The sequence below is a fragment of the Glandiceps talaboti genome, chromosome 6 (genome assembly GCF_964340395.1).
Source record: "Glandiceps talaboti chromosome 6, keGlaTala1.1, whole genome shotgun sequence".
NCBI classification, from domain to species: domain Eukaryota; kingdom Metazoa; phylum Hemichordata; class Enteropneusta; family Spengelidae; genus Glandiceps; species Glandiceps talaboti.
The window spans coordinates 22,756,070-22,777,568 of record NC_135554.1 but is presented as its reverse complement, the minus strand read 5'-3'; the positions used below and the strand labels follow the sequence as shown (position 1 = coordinate 22,777,568).

The following is a 21,499-nucleotide window of genomic DNA, read 5'->3' as shown; positions in this document are numbered from 1 at the left end:
TGATTAATGTTTATCAAAAGAGATGGTGGTAGAATGACAAATTTCCCATAACACACCATTCAAGATGGCATCCGAATAACATTTCCCATAATGCACCATTCAAGATGGAGTCTGAATAACGTTTCCCATAATGCACCATTCAAGATGAAAGGTTTGCTTGTTAGTAACCTTTACACTTTTCATCATAAAAACAGAAACAATATAGACGTAGTTTTCATGGGATTTTATTTATCTAATTATTCAGTCAACAAAAGGAACTCTGTTTTATACATTTTGAAAAACTTCTATTATTTACACGTACACACACACACGCACACACAGTTGTGAAAGTATCCGAGGTCTTACATCTATATATATATATACATAAATCATCTGTTGTAAGTCTATACAGTGGTATCATAATTATACATCATATAAGATCACTCTCATTTGCAGCATTCTAGAAAAAACATGGCTCACAAAATCCAACATATTTACATAGTGTACATACTAGTCCAAATAAATGAAGTCATCTATATAAGTTGCCTTAGTGCCAACTAATGTCTTGTACAGTGAATACTAACTTTTCACATCATTCAATACTTTCATTTTTTTCTCTCATTTAACTGAAGGCAGTTGATATTTTTTCCTCCCTTCAGCAAGGGGTGGATATGGGTAACATGAGGCCCTTCAAACTTTTGATATTTTTTTCATCATTCAGCAAGGGAATTATTGTTAGCTTAAGGGGCCTTGAATCTTCGATATTTTTTCTCCATTTAGCATGGGTAACTTAAGGGCCTTGGAACCACCATGAACGAAGATGCGTTGTGTCACTCAGTGCCTTGCCTTGTGTCACCCAGTAATGTGGTGCTGAAAGAAGGAAATTGTTTTGGAGTAAAAACTGACTGGTTTTCATTTTATTTTTGTAAGGGCAGAGTCTGGAGTTGACACTATATTGTCGCATATATTTTGAAAATGGTTGCATAAAAAAGACCCAGTACATGTAGATAAACTTTACCTACATTTTGTAAGTGACACATTTTATTTTGGTCATGGTAATATTTTGGTCAATTTGACTATACTTGACAATTATTTGTTTCATGGGAGTTCTAGAAACCTTGAAAAGAACTGAAATATATAAATAAGCTAGCTGAGTAATGAAACTTAAATGTAGAAACTTGACAAAGCTGTATATCAGTAAATGTTAATGTTTGGAGATTGAGTCCTAAAGTGATAAAACTACTGAACAGACAATAAAAATCAACAAACACAGCAGTGGTGCCCTCTATGTCAATTTGCGGCATCACTGACAAACATGTTGCTGTGACATACCAACATTTGATAATCTCCTATCCTTTACCATGAAGTACTAGGTGACTAGCAAGAAACTCAACTTTTTTATCATTTTGATCAATGACCCACAACAATAAATGATGGTTTTTTTTTATTAGGCAATGAAGTAAAACCAAGATGGCAATTCTTCCAGCTATTCCACTTTTGGTATGACTACTGACTGCCAGGGGCACACAGTCTGTAACTTTCTGGATATCGGTGGAGAGTTTTGTTTTATTTATAAAATGTCCACATCAATTATTACAATAACTAAAACAGATTGCATCGTGTCTAATAACTGGTAAAATAGCTTTACGAGGTATCAGATTGGATCTGAAATAATACATTATTTTTTGAGTGAGCATCACATTTTTGGCCTCTTTATGCATAGTCAAGACCTTCTTAACACTTTCAATATGCTAATTTGCTCTTTAATATGTACAGAATTATAGAATTAAATCTGTATGGAAATCTATGCAAATGTATGCTAATTTTATCATGTTTACCATCTCTGTTAATACAAGAATTCCCAAACCTTAGCTGAAAACATGGGTTTTGTGCATGTTTACCTTTATACACTGACTTACAAGATTTCCTCATTACAGACTGTACCACTGTGCCATGACATACCATAAAATCACTGTCACACAGCATTTCTTCTGCTCAATTTGTATTTCTTCCGGCTACTCAAAAAAAACATTTACAAATCTGTACATTTATCCTGTATTTCTCATTACACAGCTCCTTTTTAATTGTGAGGGGAATTAATGCTACTAAATCATGCATGCTGAAAATAATCATTCCTTGTAATACTTTGAAATCCTCTCCCAAAGCCAAGAGATTTACTAGTAAATGTCAAAAAAAAAGGAGATACATTGTATATCTAAAAAGAAAGATAAAAAATAAACTTAGTTCAACAAATGTAGGGTAATATTTACTCTGTATTATGGTTATCGCACAAAGTCGCACAATCTCAATAAATGAACTTCGTTCGGTTAAGACAAAAACCCCTCCCCCTCCCACTAAATGAACATTCACATGAGTGACATCTACATATTTAAATATTATGTACGTCATGATGAAAATTGGAGTGGTCAAATCACTATGATCAATGCAATGTACAAACATGACAGTAAACACATCAAGATACTACCTTAAACCCAACACTGTATATCACATTAGAAGTAAATTTTAATCAACTTATCAACATCTCAGTAGGAAATACAGAAACTGTTATCATTAAAGTCATGAACATTTTCGAAATTTGGTTAGAAGAGTGAAAATGAAGTTCAGAAATCACACTGACACCAGACCCACTTCCCCTGCGCGAACAAAGTTCATTTTGAGCTTGTTTGATATTGTGCGATTGTCCCTAATAAGTAGCTTTCAATTTCAGTAGATGAATAATTAACAAGTAAAGTACTATCTTCATATGCCTAGAAACTGGTTCACTGGCTTGTATCTGAAGTTTAACAAAAAATGGATGACACAAGAGAGAGCGACGTAAAAACAGAATCACTTTCATTCTGTTAATTATACCATTAAGGTCTCGTATAATCTATTTTGAAATATAACCCAGTCTAGGCACACTTTGTTAACTTTACTCAAGTTACTGCTGTGTTGCACAAACAAGTTGTTCATTTACATGGATGTGATTAAAATTTGAACAAGACAAAGAAACTCAACAGTGCATTGTATGTAGCTGGATCTGTGCATTACTATCTATACATTGGTCTGGAATAACAACAATCTCGCCAGACATAACGACAATACTACCAGAATAGCTATTGATGGCATACTTTTTGAGAACTCTTGGGGTCAAATTTATAGATTACAATACTTAGAACTGACGACATGACTTTCATGGGCTACCAGGCAAATTAACATTTAGTTACTGTAACAGACGATAAGTAGGTAAAATCTACCTGAGTTCCGCAGGTAATTTATCAGGGTGATTCCAAACAAATTAGGGTTTTCGATTATTATGGATAATCTATGCAGATTTTCGCCCTCTGGTGTTGGGGTAAAAAGGTAGTGAAAAACCTGGAGGAACAACAACTCGATTTTCTTCTTCCACAGACGCCAAAGCAAAAACTGAATGAAAGTTGTTATGATTCTAACATGTCTGACGTGAAATCACTGAGTGTTCCACTTGTACCAAAATTATCTCCTTTACCCAATAGAATGGAGTAATCCAGGAAATTGGGTCCATTTGGTGGGCTGATTGATAGCGGAATTATTGATCAAATGCTATCAAATGAGAGTGTTGATAGCTTTATGTGTGGTATTGGTATTCTGCGAGGCAGGTTCATCATCTCATTATTGCAAAACCTGACACACATCATGTAGAAGACATCACTTGACAGTCAACTCAGCTGCAGTATCTTGTCTGCCAGGATAAAACATTAATATCGTCTCTCCCGCATTTCTCTGTGCTGCATACGAAAGTGGATCGATGAGTCACTATCGCCAGATCTCTGCCAAGAAAAACACGACGAGCGTCCGTTGCCATCAATGGATAAGTTAGATCGCTGTGACTGTCTATTATTCTCTTGGCCCCGATCACGTCTGGCTCTAAGGGTCTTCTCTTGCGCCTTGGGGAGTTATAAAAAAAAAAAACGTGCGAATTTAATCTGAGATAAATTATACATTCATTACATTTGTTATCAGGACAAAGTGAGTACATTACCATTCAGGGTTATAAGGGAGGGGAGAGGGGGGGGGAGTACAGTGCTGTAATTTTACATTTTCCTTACCTTTACATTCATGTGTAGAATCAAAAACAAAACAAAACAAAAAACAGCAAATTGGTAACAAAAAATAAAACAAATTCACAGCAAACCTGAAACCTTTCAAGAATTGCACAATACGCAGTTTATGGATACTATAGGTGACTGGTACAACTTGAAACGATTATTGCTTTAAAAGTTCATAATGTCATCTACTGATATTTCCAGTCTTAAAGTCACATGACACAAGAGTTTCATCTTCTAAAAGGCTGCGATTATCTATATATGCCACAAACTGTAGAGATATATGCTACCAAATGTGGTCTACTTTTTTTTGAGGGGGGGGGGGGGGGCACCCACGTCTGAATACAAGGTGTACTTTTTTGCATTTGCTTTGTCTGAAAAGGAGTCATGCAAAAAGCAGTTTATACAGGAGATTCACATTGCGAGAATGGAAATTTGGGATTTCTGCCAAGAAATTTTTGGACTCTCTGAATAGAAATTTTCATTTACTGAATTCACACTGTCTTTGGGTGTCGAATCATATCTGTATTTCTACACACTGACTGCAGTCAAATCACGTGTTTTACTTACATGTAGCATGCAAATGGTTGGTGGAAAGTTTTTTCATTCCATTTATTTTTTTGTTGTACTATGATGCCATCAATGGATGTCAACTAAAACCCAATCTATGGCAAATATATTCCCTAGTTCTTTTCATTTAGAAAAAAGAGAAATTCTACTGAAGTGTTGGATAAGACAATTTGTCAGTATTTTTCCAACCAAAGAAAAGTTTATTTCCCTCCTCTCTCTCTAGCATAAACCCTCACAGTATACATCATCTAGCAATTTTCATATTCAAATCTTTTAAGACAAGAGAAAATTTTGTCCAGTTATGAATGAACCTGACAGCTATAAATGTTCTCATTTCTTATTTATTTATTTATATATTGTACATATTAGTTTGTTTGTTTGTTTGTTTGTTTGTTTATATGTTTGGACCAATCCTGTCCTGTCATGTAAATACCACATTCTTTGTACGATGGTCTGTGGCCCTTCACTGAAATAAATAACTACTAAATGTGCCAGTGTCCATAGAGAGACACATCTCTACCTTCCTGCATAGATTATTTGCATTCTATATCAGTCTGTGTTTAAACCTATAAAACTATATGTCATGTAAGGAACAAAGCAATTACTTAAGGCATCAGGACCTGATTATACGTAATGAACACAGAAGTGTTCATCAAGTCCACACAAACCAAAACAAAAAACCTGTAATTTCAATGATTTGTTTGCCAGTACGACAATATAAAACCTGAAAAATCATGCCAAGTTCAGTAAAAGTGTCCATTTTATAGAATTTACTGGTATAAAGCACCTTTAATATCATACCGTTCTAGTTCTGTTCTCACTAAAAAGTGTCATGTGTACTCGTTAAGCCCAAAGGCACTGATAAAAAAAGCCTGAAGAATCTAGCAATTCATTACTGCATCATTTGGGATGTAATTGTTTTTGACTTTATCAATAATTTCATGCAATATTCATAGAGTACGGTAGTTTCCTGATATCAAAGACTCGTGGGGGACTATTTAAAGTCAAAACAAACCCCTGAGTTCTAACCATCGTTTTTTTAAGGGCAAATTTTTATTCATGTTTGCCATAGCCAGTAGAAGTGGTTTTATTTCCTGTTAAAACTCGAAGAGGTGTGGGGTGGGGGTGGGGAGAGGGGGTGGCTGTTGAAATTGGGTCAGAGGTACATTGACTTTATAATGTTGACTGAATTGAACAAGACCAGGCATGAATGAAAAATACCATCAACTTTACTGGCAATTAATTTGCATGAAAAGCCTAGTCTATGGCTATATAGATAGAGTGTAACAATAGAGTCAATGAATGTATCAACATATCAACTCACACTGCAACATTGTTAGCTTGATCTTAGGTGACCTCTCATCATTACTGATATACAACACTAGTATGGGACAATAGTAAGGACCTGCTTTCACACTAAACACTGACTGTGAGTGAGTGTATGTATGTATGTATGTGTTAGTATGCTTGTGTCCATTCACAGGCATGACTGTATTGTTACACTGTTTCTACATGCATGTCTGGCTTCTAGCCAGCCACACTGTGGTCTAGTCTGATAAATTCCGACTCATTGCAGCATTTTCAATATTTGGATAGAAACAAACAAAAAACAAAACTCAGTAATAAAATAGACCAGATCCAAATATAGGCAAGCCCAAATGCTAGCCTCATCTGACTAATAATAATACTTCACTATTTCAATCTTTGGGGAGAAACAGGCAAAACAAAATATATAAAATGTGAAATAAAATAATGGACCAGAGTCAGGAACTAGATCCAAACCAAGGTAGGTAACTTCCATAGTTTTCAATCCAAAATGTGATCTAGCCGAAAGACTTGTCCAGGTCACATTAATCCTGATAACTTAAGCAAAGATTAACAATTGCAATTTTGACAACTGAGGTATAACTTATGGGAAAAAAATGTTTGTTTCCAGTAGGTACAGTAGGTTGCAATTGTATTTTATTTTACTTTCAATTTTTTTAAATTAATTTGACCCGAGATAAGATACTCGTCGGTTGCAATACTTTTGAGACAATTATGAGTTTAGTAGATGAACATGTTATACAGACTATATTGTTATGGTCTAAAAAGACCTGGTTTCTCTCTGGAATACGACTTTTTTTAAAAAAGTGACTACAGATAAGGCAAAGGCATGAAGGTGTACACAGACATAGAATTGTTACTATTTTACCCTTTTGCATAAGGAAACAATTTTAGGGTTGGGGGCTTAACCCCTTCAATACTGAAAACATTCCCGCCAAAATTGTTTGGACAAAATTCTTGTTTTATGTAAGTTTTCAGCATATATTAACTTCATTTTAGACTGGAATTAAAGAAATGTTACTTCCTAATAAAGTAATATTATTGTAATTATGAAAATGTTCATATAAATTGGGTCCCCTTATTATATGAAACTCGTCTCTAGTCATGAAAGGGTTAAACTAAGGTTGGTCAGGTTATTAAAAACACAGTATTTTTTTCTATTTGGCCTTACCATTGTGATTTAGCAAAGAATAGTTTAACCTCACCTAGATTAAGTCTACCACTGATAATATATAATAGGCAATACAGTTTAAGACCAACTCAGATTTAGCATCTGCTCTACAATGGATTAATTTCCATTGTTTTATGACACAATTGAAACATTTCAACTACAATTATTGACTGTCTGCGGGTTATGATAATTCTACCTGTAATCATGATATGAATGGGTTTTTATGATTGCTGGCCAATCAGTAAACTGGAAATGTATCCTGTTCCAAGCTAGACTGTCTACAGGTGTAAATAGGTAAGTTAAACAGATTGCTCTGTAGAGTTCTAGTCAATCACATCCATAGCAAGGCTAGACTCAAGTGACAATTGTCCCAAACCAACAATGTCATCCAAGTACTACTGATGGCGTTTATTTGGTTTTAATTTCTCTCAAACTCAAGACTGCACCAGTCAGGTAAAGATAAAACAAAAGTGTTGCACACTACAGCCTTGTGTATTGGATAATAATGAAGAACTTGTGTCCATGCCATTGGTTTACAAACTTATGGTTTGTACTATAAAGCCAGATTGTAAAATATGTCATGTCATTCTGCCCTCAAGGGGCTGACCGGTGTATGAGGGCACACTGACATGGCATACCTTACAGGCTACGTCATAGTTTACGCATTATCACTTTCTTACAGCCTGTCAATGGGCAAGTCACAAATTTACAATACAGGTTGTTATGCTTGTTAAATTTGTAGTCAAAAACTGGCTCAGTTGACAGGCTGTATCACTTGAAGAAGCTACTGTACTGAGCTATATCTGTAACTTATAAATGTACAGTACTGAAATAAAAAGTCATATTAATAAAAAAAATCATTATAATTTATATGTGCTTAGTGTGGTGGTAAACTGTGACTAACAAGGCAAGTGGAATTCTTAACACTTTTACAGCAAATAATGGTGGGTCAAAGTATGGATTGAAAATTTACTCACTACCATAGCAAAGTGGGTGTGTGTGTGTGCACAAAGACATCAATAAAGCGTGGTATCTATTGTAATAAACTGTGGTTAATAGATTGATTTACTTTAGAGTTCCCTCTTACAAGTATAGATGAAAGTAAAAGAGAGTTTGGTACTAGATACCACATGCAATTGATGTTCCAATCACAAAACATGCAACATGCTATCACCACACTAAGCAGTCACAGGAAAGACCGCAGAACAGTTCCCCTTTTACCTTCCGAAGAATCGCTGGCATGTGGTCGTGATGATCGTCGCATGTTAGTGGAGGAACGACGTGCATTAACCCACTCTCTACGGCGTTGTATCTTATCTCTAACCTGAATACATATAATACATTGACAATAGTATACAAAACATTATACATTTCACCAGTTCACAGTTACCAAGTTTCACACTTCAGATTTTAACAAGTTATCATTCTTAAGAAAGATGTCCTAAGGGACTGACTGGGCAATCTTCTACAGTTCTGCCATATAACACTATGAGCACAGTTTCTTTGTCAAAAAACTGATAAATCACATTTTCAAGAAAATTGACATAGCTGTGAATCTGAAAAATAATATTTATTGTTTGTCAACACATCTCAAAGTTAACCTGCCTGGCAAAAGAAAAAAAGTGAAATTGTTTAAGTTTTTTTGTCTTGTTGTATGTTTATACTAGAGCCACACTCACCCCACCAGTAGCCAGGCTAAGTGCTAAAAAACTAACAATTGCTTAATTATCGATATAATAAATTTGAAGGTGCACATTTACACGAAGCGAAACAACAGATAAAGTATGCGGTACCATTACACTAAGCCAAGCAAGCATTTGTTTACTTTTTAATAGTTTGCCGATTTGGATACACATCCAGGTATAGATGGCACAAAGTGGGTAGACGACATGAAATTTTGATGTTTTAGTGGAGCCAGACAATCAAGTCTAGAGGATAGTCCAAGGGATAATCTCATATCAGCTAACACAGAACATGGCATTAAATTCAGATTTTCTTTGCTACCGAGATGTTAATACCTGCATTACTTCTCAGGCACTATATAGATACATAGAATTTACACAATTTGAAATTGAACGAAAGATATCAAAAAGGGTTGTATTTCTTAAGAAAATATTCAGTCAAGAACCAAACACATTCTGAGTTCGTTGATGTGATCCGTAGTAAGAACAACTGATATAAAATCTTACCTATAAGCAAGTTACTACTACGACACAACTACTTTAAAATTTATTGTCAACTTGGTTATAATCTCAAAAACTTGCCTGAGGTGCAATTTTAAAACAGTAGGTTTGGTATTGATTTTTGTTTTACCACTTTTTAAAGAAATTATTAATATTAATCAGATGAAGATACGAAGATTCATGTCACCGCCTATAAATCATTGATTTATTGATGATAACGTTGAAGATGTACATTGGTCATAAACAAGTTTTTTCTTGAATCATTTAGTTACACCCACCATATGCTAGTACTCTTTGGTTAGAATGTTTTGTAAAAACAGCCAACATATCAGTTGTAAATGTGTGTTATCATGCTAGCATTTCATCATTTTCCCTAAGTCCAATTCACATAACAAGTGTATGTCAATATCAATACACAATGCATAATTTTTACAGAATGTGCTGTTCTCTAAAATAATGACTCATGTTGTTGGCGAAAGGGTTGCAAATGCTTTATTTTCCTTGATGTGAAAAGAATTGAACATAGGAATAGACACTTGAATTGAGTCTCTATGTATTATAGTTGCTGTGCTAATATACAATTGATAGACTTTTATGGTATATATGGTTGACATTTCTAATATAATGCCACAACGGTAAGTGACACATATATGGTGACTATAGCATATCACATTTGTGCAAGGTTTGAAAGATGTTTGTTTGAGCTTACCAGAGACATGGTTTGACACACACACACACACACAAGCATGCATGGACATACATGGACATACAGACAGATGGACGGACAAATGGAACCCATTCCTATAACCGGTAGCCCCTTCTAGAGTTTGTCACTCATCTGTTGGGATATGGGATATAGTCTAACATGTCTTCAAACACAACACCCCCCAGCGCACGCCTCCACTACTTCCCTAGAAATCATAAACCCTCAATATGTCCATCTGTAATTTACACACCAGCACTCATAAAACATAAATATTCCAATAACAGATATGGTAAAATACATCCTCAAGCATACAGCACAAACCTGTAGATGAACTTATTTTTAGTTATAGGTTATAATGTGGTGAGTACTTTCTCTGTGTCAAATATGTCTAAAACATATACAAAACAAATCCATCCATGAAAACAACATTTTTTCTCTTCCCTGTGCACAACAAACTCATTATCCCAAAAAGACCCCCCCCCCCCCCATGGTTGCTCCAATACCAGACCAGACACATCATCAAAAATAAATCACACAATTGCATGTGCTGCTATTTTTTTACATTTAAATGAAAATGAATAACAATAGAACAAAGGTGACTTGATATATTGTGATACAGTGTGATACATTGTATTACAATGTTACCTTATAAATTAGACAACACTTCAGGAGATAAAATGTGACAAGTCTGAAGCTGAAAACAAACATGACTTTTTTTGTATCAACATCTTTCATCACGGAGCTGAACAATATTTTGTTTGACTTTTCCCCATGATTACTACAATGCCATTCAACATAAAAATTATTATGAAATATGGATATTATGATATGCAAGAAAAGCAATGTCTTAAATAGTAAACCATTAAATGTACCCAAATATCATTAATTTAATTGTTATCTTTTAGAAGAACGAAGTGTTGAAACATACACATTACAGAAGGGTTCTGAAAAAGACAAGTTGTTCTACAGCCATTGCATATTAAATGGGTACATAAAACTGAGTTCATACGGTTTTTTTAAAGGGTGCTAATTGTGGCATTTTTACTATGTACTTCTTGCAGTATTCTAACAGCAAATAACCATCACTCAGAACCCTAATCGGGCTTTCAGCATGATATATATGTAAATGATTCAATATATTTTAGTGTACATATACCACCATGTCAAGGACACTTTTACTATGTTATCATTGAACAGTGCTAATAACAAGACAATTTTTTAGCATTAATATCATACTATAAAATCGGTTTAAATCTCCAAAATTTCTACCTGGGGGTATCTGTACATGAAAAGCTAGAAGTAAGAACAAACAGGATTAGTGCTTCTTTAATGTGAGTATTTCTCGGAAACAAACTGTGTAAAAGATACTTCTAAACTGAGCTTATATGACTATAGGATTACATCTTACTTCTTTTCCCCCACTGTATTAGGCTGACATACATTTCAGAACATTTTTCACATATGAACCTAAGTTTTCACTAGAGTCCAAGTGAATAAGTTAATACCACAATACATTGCATATTATTACTCACTGATACTATAGTGTACATTGGGTTATTTATGTTAATGGGTACAAAAAAAATTGTGAATTTGTTTACCTGTTGCATGTTGATACTTGCTGTTGGTTTTGGTGTGATCAACGATGTCAGTTTGTAGTAGTCCAGGAAAGTCTTAGCCAAATTACGACCTAATTTCATATCTGATAGTTGTGGTTAGGGAAGTGATATGCTGAAAGGCGACTAGTGTTAGAAAGTTGTAACAGTTTCATATCGTAGTTGATTTGTCTCTGTCTGTCTGTCTGTCTGTCTGTCTGTCTGTCTGTCTGTCTCTCTCTCTCTCTCTCTCATTTGTCTCTGTCTGTCTGTCTGTCTGTCTGTCTCTCTCTCTCTCTCTCGCTCTCTCTCTCTCTCTCTCTCTCTCTCTCTCTCTCTCTCTCTCTCTCTCTCTCTCTCTCTCTCTCTCTCTCTCTCTCTGAAAACACACTGGAAGGATACAGCTTTCTTCTGTGTATGGCAGTATAGCACTAGTAGTACTAGTAGTGTAACAAAAGAAAGACACTTCCAACGTATAACAGTGTGAACTCTCATCTAATATTCCTCCTAGAAACCGACGTGCTGTACCAGCCTTTACTGCATCTCGGTTGAATGACGTGTTTCCCTGAGGGATAAAGATGTAGGTAGGCAAAAATTACATAAGACATATAATATTAAGTACAGGAAGAAAGCCAGAAGGTATGTAATTGAATAGTGTATGCCATAACCATTGTAAACCCGTCATTCTGATTTGCATATACCCCACTCCTACATGTCATCTTGAGTTACCATGTTACCACAGAATGGCTTATAGTGGATAAAAATAATCCTCTAAGAAACATCTTGAACTTTTTTTTTTTTTTAAATATGTACAGCCATCATTATAAAGATGTTGTTTGATATTCAAACAAGTGAGTTGTATTTCAGCACATTGAAAGTCAACAACTATCTGAACGAAAAACTCCATGACTAGATGTACTCAAATAGTGTGTGCCTCAGAAATAAAATTTTGAACTATTATGGTTACTTTGCTCAAGAAAACTTAAATCCATTCTGAATCAAAACCATGGAAAACAATCCAGCGTCACCATAACCTAACATAACCTAACATTCAGGTGAATGGAAATTTTGAATTTTGATTTCCCCATGATGGGGGAAATAACAAATCCAAAACTCCCATTCCCATGAATTCCAGTCTAGAGTCACCACTTAAAACATTGTGAAATACATGTAGAAATCAAATGATTTCAAAGCTAAACCATTTTAGAATCCAATATGGTCACAAGCTGAATACAGTGCAATAAAAGATTATCAATTTTTTTTGAAAACAAGATGATGAACCCCAAATTTCTTTTAATCATTTCACAAGGACCAGGAACAAGCTTTCATATGGTAAAAGTTTAGAGAGCTTTTGGGAACTTTGACTTTCAGGGAAATGTGTCTCTGAGGTGTATTCTACCTCACAGCAAATAGATCCTAGTCACTGGGGCATTGACTTTTGCAACAGTTTGCTCAGTGTTTACAGTATGTTGATCCATAGACCCTCCACCAATGGGGGGGGGGGGGTCTATGGTTGATCAGGTAACAAGCATTCATTGTGATTATAATTGACACATTTTCCTGTAAACAACATTTGAAAAAATTAGAATTATTTCAATTTTCATAAAATCATACATCACTCTGTAATATATATGGTACTCATTCTGTTCAACATTTGGTGATTGGGTGATTAACTATTCTCTCCTTTTATCCCAGTCCCTACTTACCATATCCCAGGCTGTAATAACCATATCCCAGTCCTTACTTAATACCATATCCCAGTCCTTACTTACCATATCCCAGTCCCTACTTACCATATTTCAGTCCTTACTTACCATATCCCAGTCCTTACTTACCATATCCCAGTCCTTACTTACCATATCCCAGTCCCTACTTACCATATCCCAGGCCCTATATACTTACCATAGAAAAGTCATCTGCATTAGCACACAGTAGCTTTGGAAAGATAGCCTGTCTTTCATACCTATCCATATCATCATAGACATTACCATACATGAATCCATTCATTAATGTGGAATGTGCATGCAGATCTATGTAGAAATCTAAGTCTATTTTCTGAAACATAATGCAGGGAAGGACAGTTGTGAGTTGACATTCATTAAATTAAAAAAAAAAGTGTTTTATTCAACATGGCATCATATATAGTGCTGCACTATTCCTATTTATTGGGTTTCCCAAATCATAATCAATTGATGTTTTTATTTCACTGACAGACAGACAGACAGAGACAGACAGACAGACAGACAGACAGACAGACAGACAGACAGACAGACAGACAGACAGACAGACAGACAGACAGACAGACAGACAGACAGACAGACAGACAGACAGACAGACAGACTGACTGACTGACTGACTGACTGACTGACTGACTGACTGACTGGCTGGCTGACTGACTGACTGACTGACTGACTAACTAACTGACTGACTCACTCACTCACTCACTTACTTACTCACTCACTCACATTTTCACTCACTCACCCATCCACCTGCCTAGTCACCCACTCATTCTCATTAACTCACATCTTTCCTCACTCACTCTCACTGGCTCATTTTCTCACTCACTCACTCACTCACTCACTCACTCACTCACTCACTCACTCATTTCCTCAATCGCTCATTAATAATCTGCTGTATACAGTTTCAAACTAGTAGAATTTGATAGCACTTTACCCCCTTGTTGTAAAATGTCAAACACAACAACATTTGTTATCTTCTACTTAGTTTTAATACTTACAGGATCTGAATCCAATTCCATTAGTAGTTGTTTTGTTGCATGTAGTGTTGGGTGTGCCCAGGGTGAAGGTTCCTGCCAATGGCGATTTAAATCAAACCCCATCAACGAACATCTACAAAAGAATTACCAAACATTCATCCATTATTTTTATAATTTCAATATAATAATAACAACTACTTACAATTGAAAGATGAGAAATATGACATTAAATCAATACCAGGTGACTTTATTTCTTATTAATTATAAGTTTTAGATAGGATTATGCCTAATAGTATGCAATCAGAAAATCAATGTGTTCTCTTCCCAGGAACTATTAAATACAAAAACAGCAATTATACAAACTTTCTCAGAACTTTTTACGTTTCATTTTTTTTGGTATAATTAATAATACCGAACTGTTCTGACCAATGATTACATTCAATACAAACTTTACCAATGTTTGTAGATGTACATGATTGTGTGTAGACACACTTTAGATGTCATTTTTTTTATTCGTTTATTAAAATTCAAAACTTTCCATAAAGTTGAATGACAGTAAAATAATTGATGTATTCTCACATGACTGAATACAGTTGAGAATATGTAAATAGGAATTAATTCTACCTTTTAATAGAAATACATTGTTCAATAGACAAGCTAATCTGCATACAACATAGTGTGTCGTTTATGCCAATTTGGAGCATCATTGACATACAGCAGTTTCTTGTGACACAAAATCAAATGTTCCCTTTTCCTTTACTCTGTGGTGACCAGTATGCCTGCAAAGCCAATTTGATGTACCATTGACATCCAGCAATTTCTTGCCACACAAATTTTCCACTATTGTTCACTATGTGGTGACTCACAAGAAAACTATTTTTCGTCATTTTCACCCATAGAAAATGTATATCATTAGAAGACACACTTATACATCACGATAAATGCAAACCTTTCATCTACATGACAAACTACCAGTGATTGGTTAATTGACAGGTGTTATATTGCCAGAGGCCAATCACAGGTCCCCTATTTCTTTAAATATCAAATGACAAATGACTCAAAATTTACAAGTGAGCGCAAAAAACAGATTTTTATGTTCCTGTGATTGAGGTCACTCATTGGGTTACTGCATCTGGTGGCAGATTTGATGACATTATTTTTTATGTTCAAATCAGTGAGTAAGGACTACCAGTAGATAAGAGTAGTGACAGCTGGGTCTAAACTACAGTACACGGTAAACAGTGGGTGATTGCAATGTAACAACAGATCTTCAATTCCATATGTTCTAAGTTTACAGATAACAAGTTGAAAAAAAGACCACATTACTCTCGTCTACTTTCCTATGCGTTACAATCACTGCGATCATCTCCACACAGAGATGAGGATAGTGATAGCACTGGAGAAGATAGCGATCGTTGAAAACATCGACAGATATAGAAACAGACTAATATTACTCATTCTTTTCTCTCAATTTTCTTCATTATTCTAATATTAATAATACAACGTTTGCATCTGAAATATGGATTTTTGAGGAAATTTCCTGTGTAGACCACACACCAAACCAAGGGTAGACACTACTGCCACACGATGCAAAATAAATCGTACTCTGTAAAGACTATTTTCAGACCAGACATTAAATTCTTTGTTTGGAGACCGAAACTCTTCAGTTATTGCTGTCTGACTTCAAATATTTCCCGTATTATTTCATATTCTCTATATTTATGTTAAATCTGTTTTAATTTTCGTTAAAATATTCTATCATTTTTTTGACAGATTAATAACAATGTTCTATATAATGGAAAAATTGAGGCAATTTTTTTTATTAGGTTCTGTGTTTTTATGTGAGAATTTTTATCAAAAATAGGAACCCAAGTAACACAACTTAATCAATGTGTGACAACTCAATACTCTGGAAGCGACAGATATATACATATTAACTGTAGCAGTGAAGCACGTTTTAATATATTTGCTTTTAGCAACTTTAAATAAATCCTAGTCAATACCTTTTCAAACTTGTATGTCTCTGTACCAGCACTACAGTGACAGAATCCTTTTTAATTGCATTTCGATGTTATTACGTTTTAAAAACGGGGCTACAATTCAATGAGTTGATGTGATCCGATATTGTACAATAGATCTCTTCGTGATATCATCAATATAAAATACTGGGAGTAATCAAATCAAACACAAATAACCATTGTATTCCATTTACTACTAGTCCATATCTCTTTGTAACATCTGGTCACAGCATAAATATAGATGTGAACCCACAGCAGCTGATCAAGAAAACATACCCGTCGTCACTAATGGTGTATGGATTAACAACACGAATTAAGCATATACTTTGAACTGATTCCTTTAATAGCGGAGTACTTGTTAATTAGCTTGAGTGTAGTTTCAAATTTCACTCTCATAATTGTTTTTCCTGCCATCTAAAATAGTGGTCATGGCTTGGCCAGCTCATATAGCAGCATTCGTCGTTTTTTTTGCCATTTCACTGGTAATATTTGTGGCAGTTAATAATCCTATATATTATACATATGAATAACTGTCATATTGACTGTGAAGTATTATCTCCCCTTTGTGTTGCCTAACCTTGTAGGCAAGGTCACAGATTACCCTGGATGCTACAAACAATAGAGTCATACATTTGATACACTGTTTCCTTTTCTATTGTCATGATGAGTTGATGGATAAGCACCTCTTTGTTAGGCAAATGTTGTTAGTAAAAGAACATTTGTTATGCAAAGTAATATTAACAACAGATTCACCTTGTCAGGTACTAGAGAGTTAAATTGATATAAATACCTTATGGATTAATTCCACAGTCGCAGACTAGAATTGAATTTATGCTATTGTAACGAAGCTCTTCAAATTTCACAACTTGTTGATTTGTCAGTTAGTTGTTAACTTGTGGATAATATGTTTTTGGAAGGACTTAGGCGAAATCATTTATTTGAGGTTCCATATTTAAGCTAATTTCAGAATGAAAGTTATTTATATTTTTGGCCAGGACTGATGTATATGCATTCATATCAAAGAATTGGAGAAAAAAAATTCTCTAAGAGCCAACATAAAAACCATGATAATATTCATATATGAACACACCATTGTCTAGTGTATGTATGTATGTATGTATGACACATTTTGTTCCACAGATCTTAAATTTGACCCAGAGATCATTTTGACCACAAGTGAAATTTGACAAAAATGTTAGTGATCGTTGGTGTAGCTTATATAGTATATATTTGATATAAACACTTAGTTGTTTTATAGTTGTTAAACTCTCGGTACCTGAAATAGAATATTACTGCCTAGGCACTTCATAAGAATAACGAACATTCCATTTCTTGGCTGACACCATAACTTCCACTCCAAACGCTTCATATGCGTTAGTATAGGCGCGCATGAGAAGAAGTCGACCTTCTTGTTTAATTTGACCCTCTAACATGAGGTAAAATGCTTTTGCAGGTGCCAAGAATTCACATAACCTAAGAGGTTTAAGCGATTTACTATACCTCCAGATTATATAACACATATATATTTAGCATAACAGTTACGAGACATGCACAAGTTAGCAGATATACCGTATGTGTAGTTTCGGTACAAGCAAACCCATTTTATTTTCCATTTCATATAACAAGTTTAGAGGTGACTACACTAATCATGATGTGTAGAAGCTATCTAGTTGTACAAGTAGTAATCTTATTGTTTACCAAGTAGATCTCATGGTTTGACCGATATGTTAATCCTGCGTTTTGACAAGACTACTGTAATTGCTATAAGACTATACATACTCTGTCTGACACCTAGACAGATAACAGTGACAACACAGATCGGCTTCCCCTTTGATGTCACCAGCTTAAAGCATTGGCAAGTATGCCGTCTTTGTGGATACTAGTATTTTTTACAAACCACAGACCAGTCTAGTAGTCAAGACTTGATCTGAAAAACTGTTGTCGCAACCTTTGATCTGTCACAATAATCTCCGATTTCAAATTTGTGTAAAAATTATGAGATGAAAAAATCAGCGTCATTTTTTTTGCAAATCGATGCACATATTAAATCATGTATAGTAATATTTTAAAGATGAAGAAAAAACAAAGGATGGAAAAGTGAATTTTCAAATACTATATGGAAACAGATGGCGGCACACACAATTTTGTAAGTGCCACTCGAGTCAATAGCTAATATCGTAGGTGCTCTTAGATGTGTTTACATGGTCTCAAAGTTGTCTGCTGGTGGTGTATTTGCCAAATACAAGCTGTAAAAATAATTTTTCAATGAAATGTATGTGTGTGTGTGTGTGTGTGTGTGTAATTGCCTCCCCCCCTCCCCACCCACAAACCAATATATAATAAGGCCGTAAAAAATTGTTTGGTTCCGGTTACTTGACCCCACCTCATTTTCACTGCCGACCCTAAACATTTTTACCTATTTGAGAAACAAACAATAAAATCAAGATAATTGTGAAGTCTCGCAAGAAATAGTGGATGCAGAAACTGACATAACCTTAAAAAGAAAACATAAAACTGTTTTGCCAATCCATAATGTACATCTGATGGGAAGAAACCAATAACACAGAGACCATATGGAAAACAACAGAAAACATAACTACCTGAGCTAGACACTCACATTTAAAAAAAATATACATAAAAAAAATAAAAATCTACCTACTTCACCTATTCTAAAATTGAGCATAATCGGAACCACACAATTTTTTTTTGTTAAGCCTAAGTAACAAATAATGAAATGAAAACAATGAGCAATCTGTGTTGCCTCCCAAAACTAAAAAAAGTGAATTCTTAAAGTGTTTGCCTGAACTATTGTTAAATAGCTGTATGCACACCTGATCACATCCAATCTTTTATTTGACATTTGGTTTCAACAATGAAAATATCTCTTTTTAAAATGTTACCGTACATCAAAATATGGCAGCTGCCACACTATCATTACCCGTCTGAATCTGCAATAATCGCACTCATAATCTTTGCGACTAACTCGGTCTAATTTCTACAAATCTATAGCAGTCACTTTAGAAATGTTGTGAATCAGGAAGTCATTAATTGAAATAAGACAGGTGACAGTTGGCAGTTTTCTTTACATGAGTCTTGACATGAATGTCACCATTGGAAAGAGTTAATGTTACAACATCAAAAGATCAGATGTGTCCTAGAAAGGTTCATCTGACGAATCAGATCAAAATACTGGCATGCTTGATAAGGTGACGCTTTGTTCAATACGTCTTACAAAAAAAAAATGAGTTAGAAATGTATTGTTGTGAAAATCCTCCAGTCTGGCAGGTCCAATTTTCAATGGTAAGATTATGTTGTCAGAGCCATATGCTAGTCACCTGTCAGGAAATGAGCATCTTTCCAATTACATTCTATTTTCAAATTTAAGGCAATATGTCCAGAAAATTGGTTAAATACTCAGGAAAACATGTAATAATATAATATACAATAAGATCTATGGCAAATATTTCTTCATTTTATTCCAGCTACCTTTGAATTTGCTGATCAATCAGTATTTTTTCCACCTCAGATATACCATTAAGTATATGGCAATATGTTGAGGTGTTAGCAGTGTGGACAACAGTCATGGTAAATCAGATAGGGAAAGCTTTCTTATGGATTCAGCACTGATTCAAACCAGAGTTTTCATAATTTTAGCAAACCTTTTCCCTTTTGCTGATTAATACGTTTTTCATTACTCAAGTTCAATACGTATTTTCTAGCTATGACTATTTAATAATAATAATGTTAGTTTTTATATAGCGCTTTCCCACACTGTGCTTTACAACTAGTACCCTTGGCATGGACCTATAGTGCCACATTGATCTTTCAACACTTCCCCAATTACTCTGTGGGAGCATACAATCCATTGCTACCTCAATAAGTGCATAGGATTAAAGTATTCACATTGCAACCTGTATCCTACCAGGTCCTCACTTATACAGTTTGATAGACTGGGACACAATTGTGGTTCAAATCTTGCTGAATGACTCAGGTCATTCAGAAACACACAACAGCAGTGAGGCTCAAAACTGCAACCACTCTGACTATTTAGACCATCATGCCAAATCTACAATTTGTGGCAATATTCCCACAAATAATCAATTCATAGTTACCCTTACCTTACATTTGTGGGAGGTTTATTTTATCAGTAGATCCAGATTAGGTATTACGATAACCACAGATAATCCCATAGACCTCTGCCTCTGAGCATGCTCAGTCTGGATTGTAAGTTCCCTATTTCTTGTGATGCACCAAAATTTGGTCTTCCAATATCCCTTACTATGTGGTGACCAGTGTGCCCCTGAAGTCAATTTAATGTGCCACTGACACACAGTAATTTCTGGTACACAACAAGGCTCAGTGTTCCCCTATCCCTAACCACGCGGTGGCTCACAAGAAACCCCATTTTTTATCATTTTGACCCAAAACATAAAAAGATGAATTTCAGTGATGTCTTTTCTCCTTAGGTTTAACCTAACAAAGACAACAACCATACCCATCTGACATTGTCTTTCCCCCATCTTTCAAGCCATTTAAACAAACATAACAAGCATTTTCATTGGGCACCAGTCTTTCCTCTTTGGCTGCCATGACAGTATCTGAATACACCAAGCCTTTTCATTGGTCACCATCATTCATTTCATAAGCAATATAACAGCTAGTTTGCAATCCTAATATTTCTATGGCATCAAATTTCCTACAAGCAATTTGTAAGTCTCTATGCGCATCAAGATGTTTGGATTAATTTACTTCAAGCACTTTCCATTAATACACTCCGTAGTTTAAGTTCTTCTATCCCATGTTCCCTGGAGTGTCAGTTTTATGGTTTCTGTGGATAGATTAATCCGCTACGAAGTGAAATCAACATGTCATAGCTGAGAGTACTCTGAGAACATCTTTCTATGTTGCTACATTAGTAAATGCAGCAGGTCTTAATTAGGCTAAATGTTTCCATCGACTAATAATCTTTCACTGATTTCTCAAGGAACCAATGTACTGTGAAACAGGTGATTTGAATTGCTTTGAACTGTTTATCTAGGGGTTTTTTTCAAGAAAATAATATGAATTTCCAGCTAAAAAATTACTCATAATACCTGGAATTTGTAATACAGATTTTGAAGAAAGGAAATTGGACTCAAAATTTTTTGTCATCA

At 34.9% G+C, this 21,499-nt stretch overlaps 1 protein-coding gene across 2 annotated transcripts in view; it reads right to left on the bottom strand.

Moving 5' to 3' along the window:
• Nucleotides 1-223: 223 nt before the first annotated feature.
• The window catches only part of LOC144436108 (cytosolic carboxypeptidase 6-like), a 41,541-nt gene continuing 20,265 nt past the window's right edge, over nucleotides 224-21,499 (bottom strand). Inside the window, exons 9-14 of one of the 2 annotated variants that reach the window (XM_078124799.1) lie at nucleotides 14,350-14,461; nucleotides 13,515-13,667; nucleotides 12,015-12,177; nucleotides 11,619-11,719; nucleotides 8,353-8,455; nucleotides 3,753-3,905 (exon numbers count right to left, since the gene is read on the bottom strand). In XM_078124799.1, the coding sequence (XP_077980925.1) occupies nucleotides 3,886-3,905; nucleotides 8,353-8,455; nucleotides 11,619-11,719; nucleotides 12,015-12,177; nucleotides 13,515-13,667; nucleotides 14,350-14,461 (652 nt within the window). In that variant the 3' untranslated portion in view covers nucleotides 3,753-3,885. Of the gene's footprint in view, nucleotides 3,906-8,352; nucleotides 8,456-11,618; nucleotides 11,720-12,014; nucleotides 12,178-13,514; nucleotides 13,668-14,349; nucleotides 14,462-21,499 lie in introns of both variants that reach the window. The other variant, XM_078124798.1, reaches the window with a different exon arrangement.